Source organism: Muntiacus reevesi, chromosome 13 (genome assembly GCF_963930625.1).
Source record: "Muntiacus reevesi chromosome 13, mMunRee1.1, whole genome shotgun sequence".
Classification (NCBI taxonomy): Eukaryota; Metazoa; Chordata; class Mammalia; order Artiodactyla; family Cervidae; genus Muntiacus; species Muntiacus reevesi.
The window spans coordinates 10,752,644-10,776,829 of record NC_089261.1 but is presented as its reverse complement, the minus strand read 5'-3'; the positions used below and the strand labels follow the sequence as shown (position 1 = coordinate 10,776,829).

Here is a 24,186-nt window from a genome sequence, read left to right as displayed (position 1 = left end):
TATGGAGAATTCAGTACATGGGCATGGCCACTGGTGACTGAACTCAATCTCCAGCCACTCTCCCCTCCCAGGAGGTCAGAAGATGGGTAAGAAGGGGAAGGGGACATGGGAAGGAAAACAGGGCTGAAAGTTTCAACTCTCTAATCACATGGTTGTTTCTTTCCTCTGGTGACCAGCTATCCAGATATCTGAAACTATATGTATATCCGAAAGCATCTTACCCCCTCCTCACAAAACGTCACCACATTACCTAAACTCCAGTGTAGTTGATAGGGGCTCATCATGGTAACAAATGATGCTCTTAGCACTAAAATATTTTCAAAGATTTTAAGGGTTCTGTGCCAGGATCCTTGGACAAAGACCAAATACACACACATATATATATACATACACACATATATATATATATATCAGTACAGTTCAGTTCAGTTCAGTTCACTCAGTTGTGTCCGACTCTTTGCAACCCCATGGACTGCAGCACTCTAGGCTGCCCTGTCTATCACCAACATCCGGAGCTTACTCAACCTCATGTCCATCAGGTTGGTGATGCCATCCAACCATCTCATCCTCTGTCGTCCCCTTCTCCCGCCTTCAATCTTGTCCAGCACCAGGGTCTTTTCTTCCCATCAGGTGGCCACAGTATTGGAGTTCCAGCTTCAGCATCAGTCCTTCCAATGAATATTCCGGACTTACTTCCTTTAGGATTGAATGGTTTGATCTCCTTGCAATCCAAGGGACTCTCAAGGTCTTCCCCAACACCACAGTTCAAAAGCCAAAAGCATCAATTCTTCGGCACTCAGCTTTCTTTATAGTCCAACTCTCACATGCATACATGACTACAGGAAAAACCATAGCTTTGAATAGATGGACCTGTGTTGGCAAAGCAATGTCTCTGCTTCTTAATATGCTGTCTAGGTTGGCCATAACTTTCCTTCCAAGGAACAAGCGTCTTTTAATTTCATGGCCTCAGTCACCATCTGCAGTGATTTTGGAGCCCAAAAAAATAAAGGCTGTCGCTGTTTCCATTGTTTCCCCATCTATTTGCCATGAAATGATGGGACCAGGTGCCATGATCTTAGTTTTCTGAATGTTGAGTTTTAAGCCAACTTTTTCCACTCTCCTCTTTCACTTTCATCAAGAGGCTCTTTAGTTCTTCAATTTCTGCCATAAGGGTGGTGTCATCTGTGTATCTGAAGTTATTGATATTTTTCCTGGCAATCTTAATTCCAGCTTGTGCATCATCCAGCCCGGCATTTCGCATGATGTACTCTGCATATAAGTTAAATAAGCAGGGTGACAATATACAACTTTGACATACTCCTTTCCTGATTTGAAACTAGTCTGTTTTTCCACGTCCAGTTCTAACTGTTGCTTCTTGATCTGCATACAGATTTCTCAGGAGGCAGGTGAGGTGGTCTGGTATTCCCATCTCTTGAAGAATTTTCCACAATTTGTTGTGATCCACACAGTCAGAGGCTTTGATGTAGTCAATAAAGCAGATGTTTTTCTGGAACTCTCTTGCTTTTTTTATGATCCAACAGATGTTGGCAATTTGATCTCTGGTTCCTCTGCCTTCTTCTGCCTTCTAACTCCAGCTTGAACATCTGGAAGTTCCCAGTTCAGGTCCTGTTGAAGCCTGGGGGCACAGAGGTTCATTAGTTGTGGCTTATGGGCCCTAGAGCGCAGGGTCACCAGTTGTGGAGCATGGGCTTAGCTGCTCTGAGTGAGGTACGTGGGATCTTCCTGGACCAGGTATTGTACCTGTGGCTCCTGCATTGGCAGGCAGGTTCTTATCCTCTGTGCCACCAGGGAAGTCCTGCACTGTGTTTTAAGAAATGAATTTGTGACCAATATTTGAAAATGATGGTATTTACAATAAAAATAATTCCAATTTCTGGTCTCTCTTGAAAATCAGATGATTTAGCAAAACTGTGTCAATATTCCCAAGTGGCAACATGGCACCTTTATTTTTTCGGCCCCGCCGCTTTCAGGATCCGACCAGAGATTGAACTCATGCCCCCTGCAGTGGAAGTACAGAGTCCTAACTGCTGGACCACCAGGGAATTCCCTGCTTGGCACCTTTATTTATTTATTTATTTTTGCTTGGCACCTTTAAACAAGTTTTTCTGTTTGCCACAGCCCCCTCCACTCTCTATTCTACCTCCTCCCTCAGCTCTTTCAATGTTACCTGTTGGAAAGATTAGGTTATTGTGAACCAAAAACTCCAGGATGGGGCTGTAACTTACTCTGGGTGAATATTTCAAGCATCCAAATCCTGCACAGTACGTTTCATTTACAACTAGGAGATATTTATTGCCTGCCTCAATAAATATCCTATAAGCAGATAGTAAATGAGCAATGATTTTGCAAAAATAAATGGTAAAGGAATGAAAAAGGCAGTTAGTTCCTAGAAACAATAACCCCCAAAAGATCTCTCGGAGTTAAACACAGGCCAGAAAAGCATGAGTGTCTGACAGTGCTCTTCCTTCAATTACAAAGGAAATAATTAGGGTCAAGAGCTGGTTGAGATGGGCAAAAAATACAGGAGACTCTGGGGAAGGCAGGCGCTATAAATGGGAAAAAACCTACAGGCATTTATTGAACAAATCCTCTTATCTGTTAGAAAACCTTAATATCACCCCATTTCAATTTCCTTTTCTTCAAACTGTAAGAAAAATGCACACTGTCTCCTTAGCTCCTTAGCTAAAAGTATTAGAGTAATATTGAAGTTAAGAGAAAGGATTTTAGGGTCATCTAGACCTGGAATTTATTCATTAATGAACAGTTTGAGCTTTTAATGAAAGTTGGTTTTCGAATCTGTAAATGGGGAAATAAGACCTGGTATTTTTTTAAAATATTTATTTATTTGACTGTGCTGGGTCTTAGTTGTGGCACTTAGACTCTTTAGTCACAGTATGCGGGATCTAGTCCCCCAACCAGGAATAGAACCTGGGCCCCCTGCACTGGGAGTGCAGAGTCTTTGCCACTAGATCACCAAGGAAGAACCAAGACCTGGTATGTTTAATTCAATGAATATCTAAGTCAATGCATGCCATGTGGCAGACGCTGAATTCAATGCTGAAGATGTAGCAGTGAACAAGACAGGCAGGGACAGATAGATAATAACCAAGCAAATAAATACATGAGATAATTCACGTGAATTTATTCTGAAGGAATAAATGAGGCAAGTACCATAGAGGAAATAAATAATAAAGTTATTTCACTAGAGAGCAACTGAATGTGGTGGTAGAGGGTAAGTAGAGATGATTCCCTAGGGAAGGAGGCATTTGCGCCTCCTCCTGCTCAAATCTAAATGAGCAGAAGTTATGGCAAGAGGGAGATGGGAGCAAAGGGGTCCTAGGCACAGCTGTTGTGAAGAACAACTAACTGAATGAAAGGAAATCACTGGGTGGAAGGCAACCACTCAATACACAGCTGCTGTTTTACCTCATCCCTTTAACGACTCTCAGCTCCTTCCCTTCAAACAAGGAGAAGCTGGCCAAACCATAGATCACAGGGAGTAAAACTGTATCTGTGAAAAGTAAAGGTCCTCAAGAGAGATTCAGGCTCTGGCATCATAGTTAGATTCCATAGCTCTGAATCATACACCCAAGTCAGGTAGAAGCACTAACCCAGCCTCACTACTGTTGCCAATTCAACTTCTTCCTCAAGAGTGACACAAGGTAGAACTACATTAACTCCTCAAATAAATAACCCCACCAGTGGAAACCTGAAACTGGGGAAAGCCTCCTAATTTAATTGTTAAGCGTGTCCTACCAGAGTTTCTGATTATTCCCACCTGTTTCTCTTTGACTCTTATGGGCTTTTGATCAAATTGTAAGGGGCTCTGGATTCCCTGCTGGTTTAGATGGTAAAGAGTCTGCCTACAGTACCAGAGACCCAGGTTTGATCCCTGGGTCAGGAAGATCCCCTGGAGAAGGAAATAGCAACCCATTTCAGTGTTCTTGCCTGGAAAATCCAATGGATGGAGGAGCCTGCAGGCTACAGTCCATGGGGTAGCAAAGAGTCAGACATGACTGAGCAACTTCCCTTTTCTTTTTCAACCCCCCGGGGTTAATGCGAGTGGATGGTCAAGTAGAAACAGGCAGAAATATAAACAGAAAGCTTTTGGTTACATGGTTAAACTGTTAACTTGTTTATGGAAGTTGAAAAACATTATAGGCACTGAAGTGTTAGTTGTTCAAAACCTTGTCATGACTCTTGGGACAGTTTCCTAAGTTGACAGTTATTGGCAAAATTCTTCCAGCCCTGGCTATGTGCAGAGTACTTCAAATGCACTGAACGAGAGCGTGAAAGCGTTAGTCTCTCAGTCATGTCTGACTCTTTGTGACCCTATGGACTGTATGTAGCCCTCCAGGCTCCTCTGTCCATGGAATTCTCAGGCAAGAATACTGGAGTGGGTAGCCATTCTCTTCTCCAGGGGATCTTCCCATCCCAGGGATTGAACCTGGGTCTCCCGCAATGCAGGCGGATTCTTTCCCGTCTGAGCCACCAGGAAAGCCCATAAACAAGTTACCAGTTTAACCATGTAATCAAAAGCTTTCTGTTTATATTTCTGCCTATTTCTACTTGACCACCCACTCTCACTAATTCAGGGGGGAAAAAAAAAAGTGAAGTCGCTCAGTTATGTCTGACTCTTTGCGACCCCTTGCTATGTGAGAGAACTTCAAATGCACTAGTTTATTTAATACTCCCAAAATACCTATGTAGTGGTTTCCTTTTATATTTAGTCCCTTTATAGATTAGAAACTCCGAGGTCCAAAACTCTAGTAAGATGACAGGGCTAACATTTAAATATTTAAAGCCAGACTTGACCCTGCTCCCAATCCCCCACCCCAAGTCCTTTTTTTTTTTTTTAACCACTTAGTGGTTAGTCTCCCTAAACCAGAGGAAATACCTCTGAGGGATGCCTTTCTATTCGTTAGGACACCACTGCCCTAGAGGTAAATCGCCACCAAGAAACTCCCACACCGGAAAAGACTACCTCATCAGAGCAAGAAGCCCTACCCTGGTCGCACCCCACATCAGCACTCCCAAATCCACCCAGAGGGTCCCCCATCCCCTTAACGGAGATCAGCATTGCCCAGCCGGGAGATCCCATTCTTGGGAATAATCTTTAATTTATAAGGAAGCCCTCTTCCATTCCTGAGGATCTCCGACACGGCCCCCCCCCCCCCCCGCCCCCTATATTTCAGAGGCGGTCCGGCTGCATAATTTGCATGGTCCAATGCCATATAAAAATGTGGCGTTCCTTGTTTAAAAAAAAAATAAAAAAGAATTTCAACAGTGAGCCACCAGAGCATTAAACCAAACCCTAGGGCTTCTTTTCTGAGACTGCACCGATCACTTGCCCACGAAGCCTTCCCAGCTTAAGAGATACCCTTTAGTGAAGGAACTGACTACCTCAGTCGAAAGGGTAGTTCTTTCTGACCTGGGGGGGCGAGGGGGCACGTAGGATACCCAACTTTCAAAGACTATCTGCGAATGCATCCTGGGACAACCTCCGAAAATTTGTAATCATTTCTCTCGGCCCTGGCGGAAGCTCCCTTTGCATCTCTCTAGTCCCAGGTACGTCCTCACCACCCCGCCCCTGCACCATCTTCGAGATGTTTGGGCCTCACCTCGTGCGGCCCATTGCCGGGGTAACCGACGCCGAGAGCGGTGCATTGTGGTCTGCAACAAAATGCAGGAGAAAGATCCTGAGGGAACCATTGAGTCTATGGGCCAATGGGAGAGTTCTAAGGGCTGCGTCAAGCCAATAGGGACGTTTGGCGGGGGGCGGGGTCGCCGCGAGAAGGGCGGGGCTTAGGTACTAGGCGGCGGCGGCTGGCGTGGGGCTCCTTAGATGCGCCACGGCTTTGGTAGCGACCGCCTCTCTACGCGGGTGTGAGCTTCGCCAGCCCCTCCCCCAGGAGACCGTTGCAGTCGGCCAGCCCCTGCTCCTTGGTGAGAAACTCAGGAGGCTCCGCTCTCTAGCTTCGTCCCCTGCAGGACTTCTCCCGCCTTCTGTTCGCGCGGTTCGCGCTTCCTGAGGAGTGGGGTGGGGGGCGTCGTCCCGGGGTGGCGTGGGGGCGGGCGGAGTGGATCGGGGAAACTGCGCCTCAGCCCATACTCCCAACTCCTCATCCTTTGCCTCGGCCTCGCACCTCAGGTAACCATGTGTGACCGAAAGGCCGTAATCAAGAATGCCGATATGTCGGAGGAGATGCAACAGGACTCGGTGGAATGTGCTACTCAGGCATTGGAGAAGTATAACATAGAGAAGGACATTGCGGCCCATATCAAGAAGGTGAGGACGGGGCGCGGGCGGGGGGCCCGGGCAGTTTGCGCACTGTTGGGGCGAGTCACAACTTCCTTCCCCTCGATAATGCGTCCCCAGAGCGCTGGCAGAGATCCTTGGGGGCACGCAAGGTGGCGCGGTGTAGAGGTTTCCAGAAAAGGACGCAGATGAATTTTGCACTTCTCTTGAAGATCGGCCCCTCAGCGCCCGAAGTTTTTTTTTTTTTTTTAACCCAGCTCCACCGGGAAAGCGCCACCTAGCAACGGTTTCTAGGATCAGGGAGCAGCGGTTCCCCCTTCTGCATGATTGCTGCGCCCAGGATCCATCTGGGTGTTGGAGAGGGGGGAGCTGCGTGGGTGTTTCCAGCAGGGCCGGAGGGAGATCTTGCCAGCCTCCAGTGGGGAGTCAGTCGGCAGTTGAGGGAAAGTGGGTGGTGGTGGTTGGGGACTGGGTTGGGGGATTGATAAATGGCAGTCTGTAGAAAGCTGGTAGGTCTGCCAACTTCTCGAGCTGTGTTTTCTAGAAGGGAAGAAAACTGGCAGCCTAAGTCGTGGGAGGGTTCCAGTCGAGAATGAGAAGATGAAAGATTTCAGATGGAACAGAAATAAATACCTTTTCTGACAAAGGCAACAGCAGTGCGTTTGTCTGGTCTATAAGAATGTTATTTACCTTAATCTGAAAGACTTTCCCACTGTGTACAATACAGTAATAGCCAAATTTCGCCTAACTGGCCAGAGACTCGTAATACTTATTTATATAGAGAAAGATTTCACAGAGAAAGACTACCGCTGACCCCTACCTAGAGCTACCTAGTGATGAAATTAACACAGGCATTCTAGTTCCTAGAGCTTCTGGGGGTGGGGAAAATAGGGGAAAGTTGTTAGTGCCATTTGCTAGCCTTGAGGACCAGGTGGTAGGGTAGATTGGCACCATCAGGATAGATGTGGGAAGAAGGGCTGTTGACAGTAAAGATAAAATTTGCCCAGGTGGCTGTCAGGTTCTGCTTCCAGCTTTCTTTTTACAGGGACAGTGTAGCGCCAAGTGTCTTGTACTTTAAATTTTGATCTCCAGTGGTTTAGCTGCTTACTGAGGCTCTGTTCTTTCCGAAACCTTTTGTTTTCAGCAATACTAAAATGAGTTACAATGGTGGTATTTTGGGCTAAATACTATTGTATTGTCTTGGATTTGGGGTACATGTCATACAGTAGGATAGCTTAGTTCTTTTAGACATAAAACCTAGAGGGTAAACTATAACTGATGTCACCTGCTGTCCCTGAATATTATAGAAGTTAGAAGGTGTAATTACCATGATAACAAAGCACTCTCAGAGGCTGCCCTTTCTGACTTTTACCTCCCCAGCCCCCATTCCCAGTTTAGCTCAGACTGCAAGTATGTTTGCATTAATGCACTATGTAGGCGATTTGGAGCTGGGGAACATTCTTTCATTCTAAGAATTTGCAGATGCCGAAGTTCCTGCTTTCTGCTCCTACAGGCTCTGTTTATCTAGGAGGCAAACTCTGACCGCAGGTTTAGCACTAAAATTCTGTTTTTTCTCCACCTCCTCCCCCCAGGAGTTTGACAAGAAGTACAACCCCACCTGGCACTGCATCGTGGGGAGGAACTTCGGTAGTTATGTGACACATGAAACCAAACACTTCATCTACTTCTACCTGGGCCAAGTGGCCATTCTCCTGTTCAAATCTGGTTAAAAGCATGAACTGTGCCACACACCCAGTGATCATCCAAAAACAAGGACTGCAGCCTAAATTCCAAATACCAGAGACTGAAGTCTTCAGCCTTGCCTAAGGGAACACCTCCATCTTTGAACCTTTATTGTTTTGTACAGGGCATTCTCTGTACTAGTTTGTGGTTATAAACCAATTAGTAAAACAGCTTACATTTGTATTTATTTTCTATTCCATACCTCTCTGCCCCATGTTTTTTCTCTTCAAAATCCATTCCTTTAAAGAAATAAATCTGTTGAAGTGTGCGTTAATTACCGTTTGTTCAAATAATCTGTTGAAGATGGCCTATTACTTGATCTTGGGTAGGGTTGGTGGGGGCGTTTCCTTAAAGTTTCTGTGGGATGTAACAGACTAGCCTATTCAGCACTCTTGAGTTTCATTCTTGCCCATCCTGTTCCTGTTGTGCATGGAAGAATACTACTCAGAAGTGCATGTTGAGAAATGCATGGCAGAGAAACTACTGGATTAACTCTTACTCCTAACCGATAAATACATTCCTTAAGTGCTCCTTTTGTGATAACTGCTATAGAGTATTCTAGGCCTTAGGCCTCAAGAGATGATGAATGTGTTGTAGAACTCCTTTAAGTTTTCTGTGGCTGTAAAATGGAAATAAGCTGGTGAGAAAGTTGGGCTAATGAGAAATTTGTTGGGCTCTAGACATTTACCCTCCTCTGCCTTGGCCAAAGTATACTCTAGAGATTAAAGGTGATCTTAAAGGGGAAAAGCTTTTGAGCAGCAGTCCTCCATGTGATTCTAATAAAGTGCAGGAATTTAAACTTAGAAACCTGCTCTGCTGTGCTTTTAACTAGCTGTGTTCACATGTGAACTGAAGCTGTCATTAAAAGCCCCAAATAAAGTTGTGGATAAGTAAAAGTTTTCCTGCTATCAGTTTTAGGAAGACAGATTTCTGAATGAAAGCAAGTACAGCAGACAGCTTTTGTAGATAAATGATCCAGAGGCTAAAACAACCCACACCATCTTGGGAAGCTGCAAGGAAGGTCCTGGCTTTTAGTTTCCCTTTGTTTTCAGTGTTTTTGTTTTAGACCTTGCAGCCAGGCTACAGCTACACAGAGGAAGTGATAAATCTGAATTGATCAATGACTCCATCTTAAGAGTGGAATTACGTCTGTAACATCTTTGGGAGATTTTTTCTTAATGAGAACTTGGGGTTTTACAAGTTCTGATGAAGCTGAACAATGTTAGGACTGGGAAAGTTTCAGGGTAGAAAGCAAAGAATTGTTTTAGGATGATAAAAATGGAAGAAGAGTTTTTCCTGCTTTCTGCAGGAAAAAGATAAGGAGGTGCTGTGGAACAGGGCCGCAATTGGGGTGATTTAGGTTTGGATTTATGTGAACAGACCGGGTTCCTGTAATTCATCTTCTAGCTTCTTTCCCACTTTTTTGATGTGGCCATATTTGTTTGAAACCTGACGGGTATTAGGCCTCCAAAGCTCCATCAATCTTGTCGATTTTAGCTCTTCTTAGAAGTAGTCCAGCAAAGAGCCTAAAGCTGCTTTCAGGCCATAAACAGCTGGACAGTGGGAGTTCTAATTTGACCTGGCCCATATCACCGGGAAGTTACAGCTTTTATTTCTTGATTCAGATATAAGAATCACTGCCACTGAGATAGGACTGGGTTGATCGCCTATGAAAATTTTTCAGCGCCTGATCCTTGTTAATTTCAAAGGTTCCAGCTGGCTGAAAACAAAATCTAAGCTGAAAGTTTTTCTAAGGTTTAGCATTTTATCTAAAGTTCTTAGGTGCTGTTCTTTGAGACACTTGTATATAGAGAGCTGTATCTGGAAGCTTTTCAATGACAGGGCAAGATCTTGTGAGTCAGTCAGTCAGTCAGTTCAGTTGCTCAGTCCTGTCCGACTCTTTGCGACCCCATGAATCGCAGCACGCCAGGCCTCCCTGTCCATCACCAACTCCCGGAGTTTACTCAAACTCATGTCCATTGAGTCAGTGATGCCATCCAGCCATCTCATCCTCTGTCGTCCCCTTCTCCTGCTTCCCAATCCCTCCCAGCTTCAGGGTCTTTTCCAATGTGTCAACTCTTCACATGAGGTGGCCAAAGTATTGGAGTTTCAGCTTCAGCATCAGTGAGGGTACATAAATGACCCTTCTGTGCTGGGGCGAGAGGTAGCACATCTGAAGACATTTCAAATAGCCTTGAACTGAGGTCTCTGCAGGACCTCCCTGGTGGCTCAGCAGTAAAGGATCTGCCTGCCAATGCTGGAGATGTGGGTTCGATCCCTGCATCAGGAAGATCCCTTGGAGAAGGAAATGGCAACCCACCCCAGTATTCTTGCCTGGGAAATCCCATGGAGAGAGGAGCCTGGTGGGCTAGAGTCCACGGGGTCACAAGGAGTTAGACATAACTTTAGTGACTCAACAACAACAATAGCAAGCTCTCTGAAATTAAACTGCCAGCAACTCCTAGGTTGACTTCTGTAATTTCTTACCAGCTCTTCTCCCACCCCTACACCCCTGCAAAAGAGAAAACCCTTAAATTTCATCCACACTGAAAATATTTATGGTTTGATTTTAACATCAAACAGTGGACTGTATTAAGGAGACGAGCTCTGCCCAGCCCTGCTGAGTACTGGAGGGGGCTTGGCTATATAAATAGTTACCAAACTTTCTTTTTTTGGCTATAAGATCTTTCTTCAAATGTATTCTGACAGGCTCTCAATTTTTTAGATGTGAAAGCAGAACTCTGTTGGTACATTTATTCTTTCAACAAGGATTTGTCAAGTTGTTTTCTTCCTGACAGGCACTGAGGACACAACAGTGGCTTTTGGTGGAAGAGTACTGAATGAATGATGAAGAAAGTGTATTTCTTTAACCTCCCTCAAGAAGAAACTGACAAAATCCATGAAAATTGTAAACTCATTTAGTGTTTCAATTGTACAGTTCTAGTTGTGATCCTTAACCCTATACTTTGGGGCTTGGCTTTTGGCCCCAGACTTAGTCCGAGGCTGAAAGGTATAGCTAGCAAGGTTTCTGGTTCAAATAATCATTGAATTCAAATGATTCATTATCCCTCTGGAAGGCAGCACTGGCAGAGAAACTACAAATACACTTCAAAATTGAGTTTCAGTGCTGGTTTTACCTTAACCACATACTGCACAACCAAGAAAAAATAGGACTTAAGCAAAAGTACAGACAAATAACTCTGGGAGAAGGCCTGAAGCAGCCCCTAAGGAAAGCTGCAGTCAAGTGACAGGAACTTGTTTCTTTCACTTTGAGATTGGTCACATCAGAACATGGGTCCAAGGCACACAGCCTTAAGCAGAGATGTTCTGCTGCTGGTCACACTAACCAGATTATCCTCCAGCTCCAGACTTCTGACAGGATGTGACTGGTTCACGCTTCAGAATCTTAAAGGAGTCACAGTTTGAAACCAGAATGAATGGCTACAATGCCTGATGTGAGATTTTCATAAGTCACCTTCTGAAAACCTGCATCTTCTATCATCTCCTTGAATTCCTCCTAAAACACAAAGAAAGATACAGCAGAAATTACCTGGATTTTAACTGTGGGGCCTTGGGTTGTAAGCTATAGATTTTTTTGTACCTGAGATGGGAACTGTCGGATACTCTCTACAAGGTATTGGTAGGACTTCCAGTCTCCTGCAATGACTTCTCCCAGGACAGGAATGACCTGGAAGCTATATACATCATAGAGCCTAAACAAAAATGCAAAAGATTAAGATTTAGAACATGACCGTTAATAAGCAAGAAGGTCTAAGCCTGCAATTATAAACTCAAAAATGCCTATGGGGTCAAGCAAGTACCTGAAATCAGTGACCCAGTTGAGGGTGTGGTGACAGGCACAATTAGGAAGGCCCAGAAAAGTGGGGAAGGGGCAGCTACTACCCAGTTCTGATTATTGCCATGTGGGAATATGGGCTTAACCAGGGTTGTCATATATCTGATTTCTCAAGTGAAGTTGGAAATCCAAATTTTTATGTAAAATTTCTCAATTTTAAAATATAGACATCTAAGTCAATTTTCTAAAATAACCATGAGCCAAACAAAATACACATGCAGGCCCACTTGAGTCTCTGGTTACTGGTTTGAGACTCTTCTGGTCTAGGTGTTGTCATTCAGAACTGGCTGATCACAGAGATGGCACCGTCCCTCAGGGACTCAGGGACTTTGAGGTTCGTGCTTAAAGCTACTGGTTATTTTCTATCCATTTGGGGATAGGAAACCCTTGGCTGGATGGTGAAAATGAAGCCCTGTTAACAATACCAACCTGGATACAAGGGGATTGTTTACTTGGCTGAACTCCAGACACAGGAACCTTCCTCCTGGTTTCAGGACCCGATGGGCTTCCCGTAGCGCCTGAGCAAGACAAGAGCAGGACACACTCCTCAGCAGCCCTCACTCAGCTCTGGGAGGCTGAGGTGGCACTGGCTTCTGGGGGCGTTACAAAGACTGTTGCCCATAGCTCCCATGTTCAATCCCAGTTGGGAAGCTGTAACAGCAGAACAAACCCACAGTCTCCTAAATCTTTTAGCCATTCTGCTGCCCATGACTAGAGAAGGTTACCTGGAGTAATCTAAACTGACTCAGATTGGGGGAGGGCAATTTTTGAATTACTTCTCAAAATCACGATGGATATCCCTCTTTGACCCAGCAAGTTTCCTTCAAAGAGTCTATCTTACAGAAATGCTTCTACTGTGGAAATGACGTGGGGTTATTCATTACAGCACGATTTGAACAGCGTAAGAGCAGAAGCATCTTAATCATCAATGAGAGACTGGTTATATTAGGGAATATGTATACAAATGGAATCGATGAAGCTATTTAAAAAAGGAAGAGCAAGAGTTCTTTATGTGCTGACATGGAAAAGTCTGCAGATATAGATACATATTTTTTGCAGGTATATCTTTAAGGGGGAAAAAAAAGCAATGGGCAAAATGTTTCATATGCTAATATTTGTATTAAAAAAAAAGAAAGGAAATGAATACACTTAATATGCACAAGACATCTTTGCAAGGATACGCCACTCCAAAATTGGTGATCACAGAAAGAGGAGGCACTGAATGGTTAGCACACAGGGATGAAGATTTTTTAGTGCTGCTTGAGCTTTGAATTTATTAAAATTTATTTTTTTTAATTTAAAAAGAATAATAAACTGGCTATAGACACAGGAAAAAAATGAAATTAAAGTACCCCATAATCGACATCCCACCCAAGGCAGGCAACCAGGCAACTGGAGTCCACGTTACAGAAATGAAACTGGGGGCCTCGCCTGTCATCTTCAAATGTTTGGACAGAATGTTCAAGTAGAAATAAAAGAAGAACTGCATCAAATTAAGGGCTGAACATTCCCTTCTTCCAACAGAGGATCTGTGAATCTAGCCACCTTCTGCCAAAATAGGGGCTGAGTGCCTTTTCCTGTGTCAGCCTTGGGAATTGCTCTGATCTGCAAATTCTGAGTCAGGAGGCTTCATGGAGAGAGAGGAAGCAGATGACATGAGACAGCAAGACTGACAGGCTCGAAAATGTGAATACCGACTCAAGCAACAAAGGCTTCTATGGGGATCTGCTCTGTGGTTTTGGTTTTTTCAATTTTGTGAGCAGGAAAATTGGCAGTTTAAAGGATTAAGACCTCTCAGCCTGAAACATTCAACTGAGGAGCTGGGCCTGAAGAAGAATCTCTCCCTTTCCTCATTCATTGTGGACCTACCCCCGGAGATCTAATATCCTGGGTCACGCCAGCAGAGGCGGCCATTGGTTACCTGATCAATGTGTGTGACGTTCCGGATCCCGAAGGCAATGGTGTAAACATCAAACTTGTCATCGTCGAAGGGCAGTTCTTCTGCATCTCCCAATATCCAGGCAAGTCCTGAAAGAGAAAAGCAGTTCTGGCCTCAGCCTGGGCTGCTGTCTCCCCTGCACCCAGGGAACTGTCAAACCTGGGAAGGTGGTTGTGGGAACCCCTGAATTTGTAGTCAGCTGGACAGAAGTGTGGGTACCCTGAACACCCTGTTTGTGGCTGTCTTGTGAAGTGGGGGCAGTCTTGTGGCAATAAGCCCTTAAACCTGTGGAATCTGATGCTAACTCTGGTAATTAGTGTTAGAACTGAACTGAATCATTGGACAGCTGGCTGGCGCTGGAGAACTGGAGAACTGTGTGGTGCTGGGGGACCATCACACGTGCGGTATCTGAAGCGGTGTCAGAAAACACACACCTGCCTTCTCCAGTGGATTCCTGGCCACCGTCTTCAGGGTGTCCTTCAGTCCTGAACACTTGAAGTTTCTGGTGTCCTTGACGTTTAGAAGAAAGTTTCCCCCAAGGTTCTCAGAGTAGACACTGGTTACTTAGTTATGCCTTACTCTTAAGCAATTTTTATCCAACTACGTGTAAAGCATTGTGGTTAAGAGCCCAGGTCCTGGTGTTGCCTGGGTTCTAATGCCAGCTTCCCCAACTATTAGCTATATAACCTTTTTTTTTTTAAACAATACAAGTTTTTGAGTAGAGTTACTTTTTATTTCTGGCTGCGCTGGGTCTTTCTTGCTGTGTGGGCTTTTCTCTAGTTGCAGAGAGCAGGGGTTACTCTCTAGCTGTGGAGCATGGGCTTCTCATTGTGTGGCTCCTCTTGTTGCGGGGTGCAGACTCTAGGCTCCCAGGCTTCAGTAGTTGCAGTATATGGTTTCAGAAGCTGCAGCTCCTGGGCTTTAGGGCACAGGCTGAGTAGTTGTGGTGCATGGGCTTAGCTGCTTCATGGCATGTGGGATCTTCCCGTACCAAGGATCAAACCCATGTCTTCTGCACTGGTAGGCAGATTCTTTACCACTGGGCCACCAGGGAAGCCCCTAGCTATATAATCTTGGATAAACTATGTTGCCTCAGTTTCCTCGTGTGTAAAGTGGAGTCAATAATATGTAGTACCTACTTCAGATAGTCATTAGAATTTATTCTAAGTACATAATTTGGCATAGTTATTCATTCTACTGGACTCACAGAGAAGCAGGGTGTCTTGACCCCAAGTCTGGTCATGAATTCAGAAAACACCCAAGGGAGCTCCATATCAGGGTAGCTATATCCTCTGAGAATCCCGATTCAGCTTCAATATTATTCAACCTGCAGTGAATCAGACACGAAGTATGATTCAATGGAGAAGAAAATGGCAACCCACTCCAGTACTCTTGCCTAGAAAATCCCATGGACGGAGGAGCCTGGTGCAGGCTATTGTCCTGGGGGTTGCAAAGAGTCGGACACGACTGAGCGACTTCATGTCACTTATGATTCAGAAAGGAGGCTTCATAGAGGAAGGTAAATGGAAATAATCTTCCCGGGAAGCACGCTAACAGTATTTAACAAGAGCCTCAGCAATGAGCATACCCTTTAACCTAGTCATTTGATTTTTTGGAGGAAGACATTAATGACCTTATCATCACAGCTACTGCTTACTAAGCCCACGATGATGAGGTCTATGTAATCACTTTACATACATTATCCCCTACAGGCCCTCTGCAGTGAGAATGCAGAGTCCTAACCACTGGACCACTGGAATTCTTTATTGAATTTGGTTACAATATTGCTTCTGTTTTATGCTTTGATTTTTTTGACTGTGAGGGGCATGAGGGATCTTAGCCCCCTGACCAAGGATCAAACTCCCACCTCCTGCATTGGAAGGCAATGTTTTAACCCTGGACCACCAGGGAAGTCCCCAGAAATTTTAAATAACATGGAAAAATCTCATGATACAATGCTGAATTAAACAAAGCAGGATACTAAATTGTATCTCCAAGATGTTGTTAATATTATAAAAAGGAAATGATTGGGAAAAAGGTAGAGAGGAAATTTACTAAAATATTGAGGGTCATCTCTGGATGCTGGAACTATGGTTAATATTTACTGCTTCATACTTTTTTTCAAATGTTTGATTTTTTTTTTCCAAATGTTTGATTTCTAACATCCCAAATTTTCCCAAATATATCACTTTTATAACCCATCAAATCTTTTTAAGGTTTCTGCCCTCCAAGCTTCTACTTTGGGAGGAAGTGCTACATGTAAATAAAACACATAATAGTGCTACACAAAAATGCCTTTACAAAAAAAATGCCTTTATACATTAACTTTTATAACTGTTAAATCATTTCTAGGATCCTTCTACTTAGTTTCAACTTTATTTTGGCATGATATGTGTTGCAAAGGCATTATTATTGGAGACTGGTACCTGGTAACTCAGCTGGTAAAGAATCTGCCTGCAATGCAGGAGACCCTGGTTCAATTCCTGGGTTGGGAAGATCCTCTGGAAAAGGGAAAGGCTACTCACTCCAGTATTCTGGCCTGGAGAATTCCAAGGACTCCATGGGGTCGCAAAGAGTCGGACATGACTGAGTGACTTTCATTTCACTTTCAAAGCAAGGAGGAAAAATAAAACCAAACTAAGAAGCACGTAATGATTCTTACACAGGTGGATCTGTCTTGGCTGTTAGGAGAGCCTGAAGGGCAAGCTATGCTATGGCAGAGATGATTCCAGAAGTGGAACGTTACCCATCATTCCCATCTTTGTTCTCCACTCTTCGTGGCTGAGCACCAGAGAGAAGGGAAACACGTTTCTCAGTAGGAGTAAGAACACAGTGCCTTTGTCTAGAAACACTAGTGACTGTTGGCCTTCTGATCGGTGTTGATGGTTAACAAAAGAGCCCTTTATCTGGGGGGCCAAGTGGGCTGCAGTTCGTCTAGGCAGCTCGTTCTGGGGGTGGAAGTAGGAGGAGGAAGAATTGAGCTAAAATAACCATAGACACTCGTGGTGGGGAGGTGGTGGGGGAGGAGAGAAGTGCTGATGCTGACCCAAAGGCCTTGGGTTCTTTGTTGGGTACCACTGCCCCTCACCAGGGCTGCCTGCAGCGCTCGGCCAGTGTGGAAGAGGGCAGTACAGTGGCTCTGAAAAGCCGGGTAAACATGCTGCAGCTGCCAGATCAGTACGTCTACTGGGGCAAAATACTGGAGGCAAAAGTATTTCAAAATATTAAAAGAGAAAGCCAAATATAAAACGTGTATCTTTAAGCTAGAGCAGAAACTGTCTATTTGGGAGCTGCAGCAGCGGCCTGGAGACACCCAGTCCCTTCCCCCTTGGCTGTAGAGTGGACCGTGCGAGGGAAGTTTGAAGAGTACCATTTACGGCTGATTCTTTAACTGCATCAGTTGCGCTCTCTGAGAAACCCATGCTGAAACAGAGGTAGGAGGGCAAAGTTTTTTTTTTGGTGGGGGGTGGTTGGGGGGTGAGGGGAGGCACCTGGAAAAAAAATAAAAAGAAGAGGAAGCAAGCATGTGTTGGGAAGAGCCATAAGACCTTGATGCAGATCTGAGAAAGCCCCAGCCAACCCAACAGGGGGCTCTGGAACAAAGACTGCCTGTGAAGAGAGCCCCACGTGGCATATGTTCAGGCCCGGGAGCCCCACTGTCCTCAGTCACTGGCTGGGAGCTGCCAGGTTGGAAAGCTGAGGCAGAGCTTAGTTTTGGAAGGGGGATGAAACAGCTCAAGAATAGGGCATTGGGGTCATTGGACAGCTGCTGGAAATTGAAAGCCACACTTCTGTCTCAGGGGTTCAAGAGCTGAGACCCAAAGAGTCAGTCCCCATTTTGGATCTGCCATTTAAACTGCGTGACTTGAACAAGATACTTAACCTCTTTGGGTCTGGGTTGTCTCCCCTGTCACTTGAGGCTGATAACTGGTTGCTGAAATAATGTATGTAATAGTACACATGCTGGGCTCGGCCACACAAATTATCTTCCACTCCTATGTATCTATAAGTTTTTGAAATCTGGAAAAGAAAGCACTTCAGCATTGTACACCTTCCATCTTATAAACATCTCCTCCAGGTTCACTTTATGCAGGACTTACCAGCTTTGTATCCTTGGGCATGGGCTTTCTGTTTTCCAATCTTTAGCATCTCCTTGTTGATGTCACAGACCATGACACGAGAACCGCCCAAGGAATCCTCTTCATTCTGGTACTTTCTGGCAATTTCTTCCCAGGATAAATTTTGTTGGGCCCTTAACTGCTTCTTCTGCTTTCTCTGATGCTGCGCCTGAACATAATTAAGGAACCGGAATGCAATGTCACCTGTGGGAAGCCAACAGGAGGAAAGATCAAACACAAACGCAAATGCAGCATTTCTTAACCCCAAAAGGAGCAACAAAGGTACCGGGGTTGAGGAGTGTATGAAAACTGAAGGTTGTACTCATTTCAGTAGTTAATGTTTTTTTTAACAGCAATTTTTTTTAACTGCTAAGATTCTTTAAATAAAAAACCTTTAAAAACTGCATATGTAATGCATGGACACATTCTTACTCTAAAAGCCTCAAAACTTAAATATATAGAATAAAACACAAAAGTTGCCATCTCTTTCCACACTCTCCAGATACAACAAGTGTGAAGAGCTGAGTGTACTGCTTCCTAGTCTTTTTCTAATAATTTTTGTGATGGTAACATGAAGGTACACTCACAAGCAACAACAGCTCACTGCCCCACCACTTCCCATAGCCAGTTCAGTTCCTCACAGACCGTCTTTCCCAATCCCTTTAGCGGTTTCTTCTGTTGGTTACAGCTATTTCTTTACTCACAAAATTTATAAAGCAATCCCGTCCCCATCTCTGCTTGCCTCTGTCCTCCCAATATATTTAATATCACTTTTAATAGTTCCTCACAGATACCTTTGTAACCTAGAGTAATGAACTAATATATATTTTCTTTCTTTTTTTTAATTTTTATTTTTAAATTAGAAGTACAGTTGATTTACAATATTTCAGGTATATAGCAAGGTGACTCAGTTATACATATATTTTCATTTTCAGAGTCTTTTCCATTATAGCTTATTACAAGATATTGAATATAGTTCCTTGTGCTATATAGTAGGTCCTTGTTGCTTATTTTATACGTAGTAGTATATATCTGTTAATCCCACTCCAAGTTTATCCCTCCCCCCTTATTTTTTTTCTCCCCCCTTATTTTATTATTCCATCAACTATAGATAGTATCTCTTGACTCCTTTCAACCTTCCATCATATATATATTTGCTCACATATATATGTGTGTGTGTGTATATATATGTATATATATATATATATATATATATCATGCTGTCAAGCCTGATAACATTGTATTTGTTCTATAGCTCTAAGGTTTCTGTGCTTTGTTGATGGTTTGAGTTTAAAAGCAGAGAATCAAGTGTTTACATTATTGTGACCATGTTGTAAATACTGTTTAGGCAAAGCCAGTGCTTTCAGGTTCATATTTCCCTTTTTATAATGCTGTTTCCTTGTCTTTGTTTTCTTCTTACACTGTTTGTAAGAAATACAGCCTTAGGTTTTTCCATTTACTCCATCCAATTAGGTATTCTCCCGTCACTTTCCTATAAGTTTAAATATAATTATATGTACTCACATGAAACAACTTAAAAACATAAATGAGGGTTATATTATATCCATTGTATATAACTTTTCTTTTTCTTCCCACTTAATATGTCCTTGATACTGTTCCATCAGTATTTATAGGCTTTTCTCATTCTTTTAAATAGCTACCTATATAGTATTGATGTATCTTAAAGTCATTTCTTCATTGAGGTAGAAATAGGTTACTTCCAACTTTTCACTATTACTAAAAATTATGCAGGGTGAGCATATTTGTTACTGTATGTTTTAAATGTCTTTTTAAATATATGGGCTTACTTTTTAATTGCATTTTCTAAATGGGCAGTTGTTGGCATGTGGTAATGTTACCGGCTGGGGTGCACTGGAGATGGCAGCTCTGACTGAAACTTTTCTGTAGCCATATCTCTGTGCAAGTTTTTTTTTTTTTTTTTTCTTTTCAGATTAAATGTCTAGAATTGGAATTGTGGGATCCTAGACTAAAAAGCATTTTAGATTTTGATAGATTCTGCTAATGCCCTCTACCTCACTGCCCTCTGTGCATCCTTTTGGGGAGAGGACCATACCAATAAAGCCAAACATAAACATGGACATTATTCTATTGCCATTTATTATTATACATTATTCTATTAGTATAGATTATTACATTATTACATTATATGACATTTTTCTCTCCAAATGCCTAGTGTGCACCAAGAAACAAAGGACCATGCATAAATAAAAAGTTTTTTTTTCCCAATAAAAGAGCTTTTGATATCTGATATGATAGTAGATTAGGCAGAAAAGGCTGCCTTGAAAACTTGTATGATAAAAGCCCCTCCCCTCCTCAGCAAAGAAAGAAGGCAAGTGGGCTAAAGGTTAAACAGAAATCAAAAATAGTTGTTTAGATGGGGAAGGGACACTGGAGGAAAAAAACTGATTCGTTTACTTTGTAATCCTCTGAATTTTAGAAAAATGACAGGCACAATGTTGATATTCTGTGTTTTTGATTGGCATTCAGTAGGGCTTCCCTGGCTTAGTTGTAAAGAATCTACCTGCCAATGCAGCAGACAAGAGTTCACTTCCTGATCCTGGAAGATCCCACATGCTGTGGAGCAACTAAGCCACAACTACTGAGCCCACTTGCTGCAACTAGTGAAGTCTGTGCACCCCAGAGCCTGTGCTCTGCAACAAGAGAAGCCCCCACAGGGAGAAGTCCATGCCCACAGCTAGAGTAGCCCCTGCTGGCTACAATCAAAGAAAAGCCTGAGCTTCAGTGAAGACCCAGCACAGCCTAAATAAATAAAACTAAAAAAAGAAAAAAGAAAAGAGTAAATCTTTCTGAGAGGTGTATTGATTTTCAGCCTAATGGAAGGTGAGCTAGCTCATTACAACAAGAAAAATTAGTTTTTATAAAAGGAGTTCAGTGTTACCCAAGGAGACCAAACTGGACATTACCTGTGCCTCCAGCAACATCCAGCAGCTGGGTCCCAGGAAACGGGCGCATCTTCCAGAGCAGCAAATCCTTCCAAACTCGATGGATACCAAGACTCATCATATCATTCATCACATCATACTTCTTGGCCACACTTTCAAACACCTGATAGACTTGACATGAGAGAAACACAGCATGACTGGGCTACTAATAATATTAACCTGGAAAAGTCTTAAATGTAAGAAAGTTCCCCATTCCCCCCATAAAATAACTATCTGCAAGGTGGAGCCAAGTCATAATGCTTGATGCCCAAATCTGCACGTTACCACTTTTTAAAAAAAGGCTTAACTAGGGACTTCCCTGGTGGCCTAGTGGCTAGGACTCCACACTCCCAATGCAGGGCAGCCTTGTTTGATCCCTGATTGGGGAACTACATCCCACATGCCACAACTAAGAGTTTGCATGCCACAAGGAAGATGGAAGATCCTGCCTGCCGCAACTAAGACCCAGTGTATCCAAATAAATAAAGAATTTAAAAAGGCTTAAATTTCTTCAAGTAAGAAATAAGCCAACCTCTTTTCTGTTATCTTAGCTTCACATAGGACCATTACCTTGCAATAATGCCATGCACATACTTAGTAGTAAATCACTTTCTTTTTTGGCCACACTGCATGGCTTGCGGGATCTTAGTTCCCTAACCAAGGATCAGACCCAAGCCGAGTCCTAACCACTGGACAGCCAGGGAGTTCCCCAGTTTCCATTTCTTAGAGGAAGGGGCGGGGAGACTGGAATTTTTCTAACAGTATCATAATTAAAGACAAAATCCATTAGAAAGACATGAAAAATGAATGGGAAGACCTCAGCTCATCTCTGCCTGTGTCACTGAGAAAAACCTCAGGTTCAACTTGGTGGGCAGATGAATGGTAGGATGTGAGTCAGGGCCAAGTTGAATTGTAGAGGGTTCTCATGACTCTCCACAGGACCAAGGAAGAACGTGGAATATGGACTGGCTGAAGAGTTAAGGTATTTACTATCAAAGATGCTTCAAAGCACAGGCTACATTTAACTTCTTTGTATCTCCATTTCTGTTCATGAGATAACAATATCAGTGCGAGCCTCCTACCTACCTGCCAAAAGGACTGAATCAGGTAAAGAAGGGGAGATATGTTGAGTTCCTCAGATGAAATGTGCTGCTAAGACCCAAAACATTACTGTCCTCTGCTGAATCATCAGACAATAGAGCCCTCCTCCTTTCATTCAATTTTGAACATCTATTCTCAACCCTGGGATCCTATAAGCTTGCTCTTTGCTTTTGAACATCTGGGATATTTAGAGGGACACTGAGGCTCAACCCACTGAGTATAAGCCCTTCTTGCTTTATGTGGTTCTAATATGCAAGAATTTCAGTTATTGTGGTTTAGTTCAATAACACCAGTCCTCTAGCAACATCATTCAAATACAATGATATATTAACTGTGAGTAATTGCATAAAGTACAAATCTTGCTAGTAGCCCTTCATTCCACAAATCATGCATAAATAACAGATATGCATCATGATCAGAAACCAATTACATCACTCCTCTCACAGTTTGTAGGGGGTTGGTCACTATACATCCCTTATTCACATGCAGACAGCAAAGCATGTAGCTGTGTGTGTTACTTTCTGATCTCAGTTGTGACTCTCTGTGGCGTTTTACAAAACTAGATAATTGAAAGAGGAAACTGGACTACAAAAATGAAAGTGCAACAAAATAATATAAAGGGATAAACTTGGAGGTGAAATTTGAACAGAATGTCAATGGAATCATAGGAGAAACATGACCATGGGGATGTTGATACTGCCACCCCAAACATTTTGGAATTGCAGCCACAGGAACTCTGGGAAGATGAACTTATGAAGTTTACTATCATTTTACCTGGCTCCACTTATTTCACCTCACAACCAGTTATCAAGCTCCTAATGTGCATCAGATGCTGAGAACACAGTTATGAACGAGTCTTAACTTTCTGGGGATTCACAATGAAATGTGTTAATTTAAATTTGATATTCAAGGAATTACAGTAGAGCTATGTATTTAGTAAGGTTGAGGTAAAAGGTAATACAATATACTCGCCTATAAGAGGATAAAAAATTCAATGGTAGGCTCTTTTCTTATTTCCTGGGTGACTACAGGCCAAGTTAAGAAACCTCTCAGAGCCTCACCTTATCCATCTGTAATGTGAGCATAATACCTTTCTCATTACAAATGGTACAGCTGGAATTTTAAAACAGGTCTTTGCCTTTACCAAGTCTTATGGTGAACACAAAAAAGTGCTGAACAATATCTAACACTTATTGAGCAATTATGAAGTGCCAGGAAATATTCAAAATTCTTCAGTGTATGAAGTAACGTAATCTTCACAAGAACTCTATGAAAGAAATTACTATCTTCCCTATCTGGCAAATTTGGAAGCTTAGGCACATATTAACAGAAAATAGTTTCCTTCTTTCTTTCTATAAAAGACGGTCTATCCCTTTAGCAAGAGATTAACAATATGGGCTCAGTAGTCAGACCGAACTGGGTTAGTGCCACCACTTACTATGTTAAACTGGGCAAGGTTTTGCTTAACCTTTAAGTCTATTTCCTCATGAGTAAGATGGAATAACAATACTCACCATCAGGAAGTTGAAATGAGAATTGTAAATAATGTCTGCACTCTGCTTGGCACATCATAAATGCTCAACTGATGGGGTTCTGTGATAATTACTTGAAAAGAGGAGGCTCTAAGTTTGGCAGAGACAGACTAAGGGTACTCCTTGGAGGTCAGGACTGCACAAGTTTGCACAAGTTAATGCATCAGAGGCGCGTGCGTGCGTGCTAAGTGGCTTGAAGTAGTCGTGTCCGCCTACCAGACTCCTCTGCCCACGGGGATTCTCCAGACAATAATACTGGAGTGGGTTGCCCTGCCCTCCTCCAGGGGATCTCCCCGACCCAGTGGATTCTTTACCACTAGCGCCACCTGGGAAGCCCCTCAGCGGAGCTCACAGGACGTCAAATCAACCCTAGGTTTGGGCAGAAGAAACTAGATTGTAGACAGTCAGATCCTCCCCATTCACCCTCTCACCCCTTTCACCTTTGCCCCCCTTCTCCTCTTCCGACACAGTCTCAAACCCGAAGTGCGTTTCGGTTGCCTCCTTCTCTTGGGACAAGAGCCGTGCACCCAGAGGGCCCCTGGGCGAGGAGCTACGAAGCCCGGGGAGCCTGCAGCCCAACACTGCCCGCGACCACCCACGGCTGCAGGAGCTCCATAGAGCCCAGCTCCCGAGGGCTGCCATCTTGCCAGTCGG

The 24,186-nt window shown here is 43.4% G+C and overlaps 2 protein-coding genes and 1 long non-coding RNA gene across 4 annotated transcripts; 1 reads left to right on the top strand and 2 right to left on the bottom strand.

Annotated features, from left to right (window-relative positions):
- Nucleotides 1-124: 124 nt before the first annotated feature.
- On the bottom strand, nucleotides 125-5,689 carry LOC136145799 (uncharacterized). Its single transcript, XR_010658854.1, has 2 exons — nucleotides 5,643-5,689; nucleotides 125-1,636 (listed from the first exon to the last, which is right to left on the bottom strand). It is a non-coding gene; the product is annotated as an uncharacterized lncRNA (long non-coding RNA).
- Nucleotides 5,690-5,825: 136 nt separating this feature from the next.
- DYNLL1 (dynein light chain LC8-type 1) lies at nucleotides 5,826-8,297 on the top strand. The gene is made up of 3 exons (XM_065904161.1): nucleotides 5,826-5,967; nucleotides 6,173-6,310; nucleotides 7,873-8,297. Exons 2-3 carry the CDS (start codon nucleotides 6,179-6,181, stop codon nucleotides 8,008-8,010), a joined length of 270 nt encoding a protein of 89 aa, XP_065760233.1. The 5' UTR covers nucleotides 5,826-5,967; nucleotides 6,173-6,178; the 3' UTR covers nucleotides 8,011-8,297.
- Nucleotides 8,298-10,923: 2,626 nt separating this feature from the next.
- Nucleotides 10,924-24,186, bottom strand: COQ5 (coenzyme Q5, methyltransferase). 2 transcript variants are annotated; one of them, XM_065904571.1, is made up of 7 exons: nucleotides 23,964-24,186; nucleotides 20,882-21,031; nucleotides 17,919-18,140; nucleotides 13,801-13,907; nucleotides 12,309-12,397; nucleotides 11,625-11,736; nucleotides 10,924-11,540 (listed from the first exon to the last, which is right to left on the bottom strand). In XM_065904571.1, the coding sequence occupies exons 1-7, from the start codon at nucleotides 24,172-24,174 to the stop codon at nucleotides 11,439-11,441; spliced, it is 993 nt and encodes a 330-aa protein (XP_065760643.1). In that variant the 5' UTR covers nucleotides 24,175-24,186; the 3' UTR covers nucleotides 10,924-11,438. The 2 variants fall into 2 exon arrangements, with proteins under 2 accessions (XP_065760643.1, XP_065760644.1); XM_065904572.1 differs by having other exon boundaries at nucleotides 23,973-24,186.